This window comes from Aptenodytes forsteri, unplaced genomic scaffold, assembly GCF_000699145.1.
Source record: "Aptenodytes forsteri isolate BGI_AS27 unplaced genomic scaffold, ASM69914v1 Scaffold321, whole genome shotgun sequence".
In the NCBI taxonomy this organism is placed as follows: Eukaryota; Metazoa; Chordata; class Aves; order Sphenisciformes; family Spheniscidae; genus Aptenodytes; species Aptenodytes forsteri.
Window position 1 is genome coordinate 1,345,196 of NW_008795030.1, and position 5,091 is coordinate 1,350,286.

The 5,091-nt window shown below is 62.6% G+C and overlaps 1 protein-coding gene across 1 annotated transcript; it reads left to right on the forward strand.

The window, feature by feature from the left end:
- Window positions 1-569: 569 nt before the first annotated feature.
- Window positions 570-4,054, forward strand: PAFAH2 (platelet activating factor acetylhydrolase 2). The gene is made up of 10 exons (XM_009276218.1): window positions 570-659; window positions 825-975; window positions 1,175-1,271; window positions 1,431-1,499; window positions 1,677-1,791; window positions 2,603-2,716; window positions 3,090-3,181; window positions 3,296-3,466; window positions 3,587-3,735; window positions 3,960-4,054. Exons 1-10 carry the CDS (start codon window positions 570-572, stop codon window positions 4,052-4,054), a joined length of 1,143 nt encoding a protein of 380 aa, XP_009274493.1.
- The last annotated feature ends 1,037 nt before the right edge of the window (window positions 4,055-5,091 follow it).

The window sequence follows — 5,091 nt, forward strand, 5'->3', positions numbered from 1 at the left end:
TCGGGGGCCCCCCCGCCCCCCCCCCCCCCCCCCGCCCCGTGTCCTCGGTGGCTCCCGTGGGTGCTCAGGGCTGGCAGACGGCCATGTCAGCCCCGCGCTGACCCCTTGCTCGCACATCCCCTGTGCCACCCCAGCTCTGCAGCATCTGGCTGTGCTGCCTCCCCCCAGCCCTCAGCATCCCTCGGCACAGGGGGGGACAGGGACGGGGACGGCTGCCCTGCAGCAGGGGAGCCGTGGGGCAGGTTCTGCTGAGCCCCACCTGCCCGGTCGGTCACCAACCAGCTGTCAGCCCCACTGCCTTGCTCCGGCAGCGCGTGGGAGAGAAACCATGGGGTTTCATCCCTGAGCAGCCCCGAGGGTCTTCGTCCGTGGGAATTCGGTGGGGTGGGAATTGGGAGCCTCATTTCTCCTCTTGCTGCCGGTGTGTTTGCTGGCACGGTGCTGGGAGGGATGCCCGGTGTCTGGGCAACAGGAGAGGGGTGGGGGAAGGAGGAGGGACCGAGTCGGGGTCCCCCAGGTGGGGGATGGACCCTGACCCCGTGCCTCTGCCTAGGCTTGGCTGCGGCAGCATGGGGGGGATGCAGTCGCTGGCACTGCCCCTGGGGAAGGGTCCTCACCACGTGGGCTGCGCGGATGTCATGGTGGGCCATACGCGGCAGGTACGGGACAGGGACGGGGATAGGGATGGGGACGGGGACAGGCTTCCATGCACAGCAGGGTAGCTGCAGCCAGACGGGATTTGCAAGGGCTGAGCTCGCCGAGGACATGGCCACCGCTGCTCTGTGCTGTCCCCACCATGTCCCCCCTTCCCCTCTCTCCTGCAGGGGCTCTTCCTCCGCCTCTTCTACCCCTGCCTGCCCCAGGCAGGGGCCGAGCGGCCGCTCTGGATCCCGCGCTATGAGTACTGCGGTGGGCTGGCCGACTTCGCCCACTGCAGCCGGCGCTGGTGCGCGCCCCTGCTCAGCGTCGCCATTGGTAAGGGGGCGGCCAGCACCCTGTCCCCCATCCCGGGTGCTCCCCCGTCCCCTGGGCATCTGCTCCCTTAGCGGGGTTCAAGGACACCAAGCCTGTCCCCCCTGCTCAGGGGAGCTGGGTGGCAGGGATAGATGGAGCCAAGCAGCAACCCGCTGCAGCAGCAGCACCCCTTTTCCTGGGGGGTTTCTCTTCCCCGCAGGCTCCTGCAGAGTGCCGGTGAGCTGGAACGGGCCTTTCAAGCCCTGCAGCAGCGGGTACCCACTGATCATCTTCTCCCATGGCCTGGGAGCCTTTCGGTAGGACGGTCCCCAAGCGGGGCCGGGGGTGCTGAGCCCCTGCTCAGGGCTGGAGCCAGGATGGGGACCCGGCTGTCCTGGGCCCCCCGTGGCCCCGCTCGGACCTGCCTTGCGTTGGCGGGGCAGCCCTGACCCTGCTCTCCCCCGGCTCCCTGACAGGACCCTGTACTCCTCGGTCTGCTCGGAGCTGGCATCCTGGGGCTTCGCGGTGGCGGCGCTGGAGCACAGGTGGGTGCCCCAGTCCCTGCCGAATTTGGCAGCTGTGAGGGGGCAAGCGATCCTGCTGGGGCTTCCCATGCGGCTCCCCATCCGCCAGCCCAGCAGGATGGGGCTGGCAGGGCACCGTGCCCCGGGAAGCTGCTGGTGCCCCCTGCGATGCAGCTGCCTGCCCTCCTGCCGCTGCAGGGACCATTCTGCCGCCGTGACGTATTTCTGCACGGTGGAGGCTGGGAGAGAGGAGTGGATCCCCTACCGACGAGTGCCCCAAGGGCAGAAGGAGTTTTATTTCCGAAACAAGCAGGTACCAGGCTGGGGGGTTAAGGGTGGGCAACCCAAGAGGCGTGAAATCCCTCCTGCAAGCCAAGCTGGCCCCCCATGCCTGGGGTCTTCATTTCCTGCCCTTCCCAAACCCGTACCGCCGTGATGCTGGGGCTGAGCTTTCCCCTTGCAAGCTGAGAAAAATCTGTTCGACCTGTTTATCTCCGTTTCATGGGGTTTCTCTGTCCGGCTCCAGCTGACCCTGGCAGGAGCCGGGCTGGGCTTTGCCATGTCCCCAGATGCTTAACGTCACCTGCACCCCGGGGGGAGAAATGGGCTTTCTGCCCAGCCCAGCGTCACGGGCTGGCGAGGCTCCGGACCGGCTGCTGGGTTTGTTCACGTTCTGATTTTTGTCTCTCCGGGATTACCCCGGACAGCTGCTTTCTGGGGAGCAGGAAGGTTTCCTGCTGAGCCAGGTTCTCCCCTGCTTGTTTCTGCCTCGTTTAAAAGGACAACATCGAGTCGAGATTTGTCGTAGAAAAGCTCTCTAGGAAACGTAGTGGTTGGAGGTGCTTTTGGCAGTCTTAAATCACCTCCCAGCCTCTTATTTTTGTGTATGCGCTGCCTCACGGCACGTTGCACAAAGGGCAACAGTTTTCCTATAAAGATGAACCCATGAGCATAAATGTTGAGGGTGAATGAGAAATAAATTATAAATAGAGGGAAAGGTTGCATCTGAGCGCTGCGATTTTAAAGGGACGAGCACGGGGGGATGTTGGGGGGGAGGATCTGGCCCCAAACTCGCGGGGTGGAGGAGCTGGGTTAACAGGGGAAGGGGCAACTCTCACTCCCAGGTTCATCAGAGAGCGGAGGAATGCGTGCGAGCGCTCCGGCTCTTCGAGGACATCAGCAGTGGTAAATCTGTCCCAAATGTCCTTCACCAGGACTTTGATCTCTCCGTCCTGAAGGTACCTGGGTCTGTCTGTGCTGAAGGACCAGCCGGGGGATCGTTTGGCTGATGGGGGGGTCTGGGTGCCCTTTGCTGGCAGGATCAGTCCTCGTTGCGTGAGACTTTTCCTCCTGGGACAAGCGGGGTCTGTGCAGAGCCACAGCCTTCCACGTCTCGGCTTCTTGGTGCCCCTCTTCTCCTTTTTCTCCCCCATGCATGCCGGGGAAGCCGGGTCCCATTGCAACGGCAGTGAAAACAGGACACGGTGTCCCTTGCAGAGGGCAGAGCAGTGGGGCTTTGCTGATCTTCTTCCCTTGGCTTTTTCTTCCCTAATTAGGCACCTTCTGCAGCGAGGTTTGGGCACAGGCTCCTCAGCTTTCTCCTTTTTGCAGGACAGCATTGATCTGACCAAAGTCGCCGTCATGGGCCATTCCTTCGGCGGGGTGACAGCAGTGCTGGCCTTGGTGAAAGAGCCTGGCTTCAGGTAAGCCGCAGCAGGGACGAGGAGCCGCAGGAAGCTCCGGGGACACGTGGCTCATCCCAGTGGGAAGGGAAGCTGTGGCGTGGGTGGCAGCGCCGGGCGTCCGTCCTGCTGCAGGTGCGCGGTGGCTCTCGATGCCTGGATGTTCCCCCTGGAGAACGCGCTGTACCCGGAGGTGCCCAAGCCCGTGCTCTTCATCAACACCGAGAAGTTCCAGACACCAGAAAGCGTTGCCAAAATGAAGAGGCTGAGCTCCAGAAACAGCCAGACGAAGATTATAACCGTCCTGTGAGTCAGGGGCTGGGGGCACCCACCTGCCGGTACCCTCCTGGGAGCACCTACGAGCTGTGTCCCAGCAGGAGGACCTCTCCCCAACTCCCACTGAAGCAGATCCCTTCCCTGTCCCAGGGGATCCGTGCACCAGAGCCAAACCGACTTCACCTTTCTCACCGGAAAGCTCGTCAGCCGCATCTTCGGCGCGAGGGGGACCCTCGACCCCTACAAGGGTCTGGACATCACCAGCCGGGCGACTCTGGCCTTCCTGCAAAGGCATCTCAGTACGGCACGGGGTGGAGGGCACGTTGGCCAGGGGCTCGGGAGGGCACGAGAGCTCCCCGGCTTGCAGGGGGCTGCAGGGTGGCCGCTGCCTCCCTGGACTTGGGTTTGGTGCTTCCCATCCCGTTGCACAAAGCAAAGGGGTCCGGTGGCTGCTCCTCCTTTACACCTGGAGCCGGGCTGATAATCGCTGTAGTAACCCTGTCACCATCTCTGCCCCGTGCAGACCTGGAAGAGGAGTTCGATCAATGGGACAAGCTTCTTGAAGGCATCGGAGACTCGGTTGTTCCAGAAGCACCATTCTGCCGCTCCAACCTGTAGCCTGCTCCGAGGTCACCAGCGGGAGCCAGGTACCAGGAAAGCAGCTGCTTCTTGTCCAAAATGAGCCACACAGGAGCCAACAAGGGCAGGAGGACCCACGGGGACACCAGGACCTGGGGACCGTGCTCGTAGGACGTCTGGTGGCCAGGGTGCTCAGCGAGCGTGCCAGGAGAGCCCTCCATGCTCAAGCGCTGCCTGTTGTGGCTGCTGCCTTCGGTGAGGGCTGTGGGGCTAAGGGAATAAAATCCCTGGGGACAAAGACTGAGTTGGCTGTCACTTGGACCCGAGGTGACACCCTTCTTGCACGCAGGGGGTAGGTGGGCATCGATCCCTCGTTGGGCCTGGCTAGATCTGCTGCAGCTGTGGCACATCTGGCAGGAGCAGCCAGGGGGGTCGTTCATCCTGGGTTGGGGGTAGTTCAACCACGGCCAAAAGAACCAGCGCAAAGAGATGCAGCATCAGGGCTCCAAGCAGAAAGGTAATGAAAATCTTATCGTCGTCCTGGAAAGCTGGCCAGATTCCTGACTCCATGCCTAAAATCTGGGGGAAAAAAGAAAGAGGACGGTTTTAAACAAGCGGCTGGCTGGAAGTATCTCTGAGCACCCCAGCAGCGCAGGGATGTGAAACGGGGACTGAGATCAGCCCCGGGGACGGCAGGAAAACTGTCCAGCCTGGTTTTGCACCATGAAGAGCAACGCTGCTGCACAGACTGCCGGCGCAGGCACATGTTGGCGGTGGGAATAAGGTACTTTGGAAGTACCTACAGCACATTCCTGGGTAACACCAGAGACGTTAGAGCAAGGGGCACTTTTTAAGGGGGGGTCTGATCCTCGGCCATCCCAAGGAAGGGCTGAAGCCGGTGGAGCTGCACGTATTTAGCCCGCCGGAGACCCTCCCCAGGGTCCTCGCTGGCACTGCGGCAGGAGAGGCGGCAGGCAATCCTGGACACGCCGCCTCGGCAGCTGCTGGGAACATCCGGGCTCCTGGCACACCATCTGCTTTTGCATTGTCCCCGCCACCGCCGGCGCGGCATCACG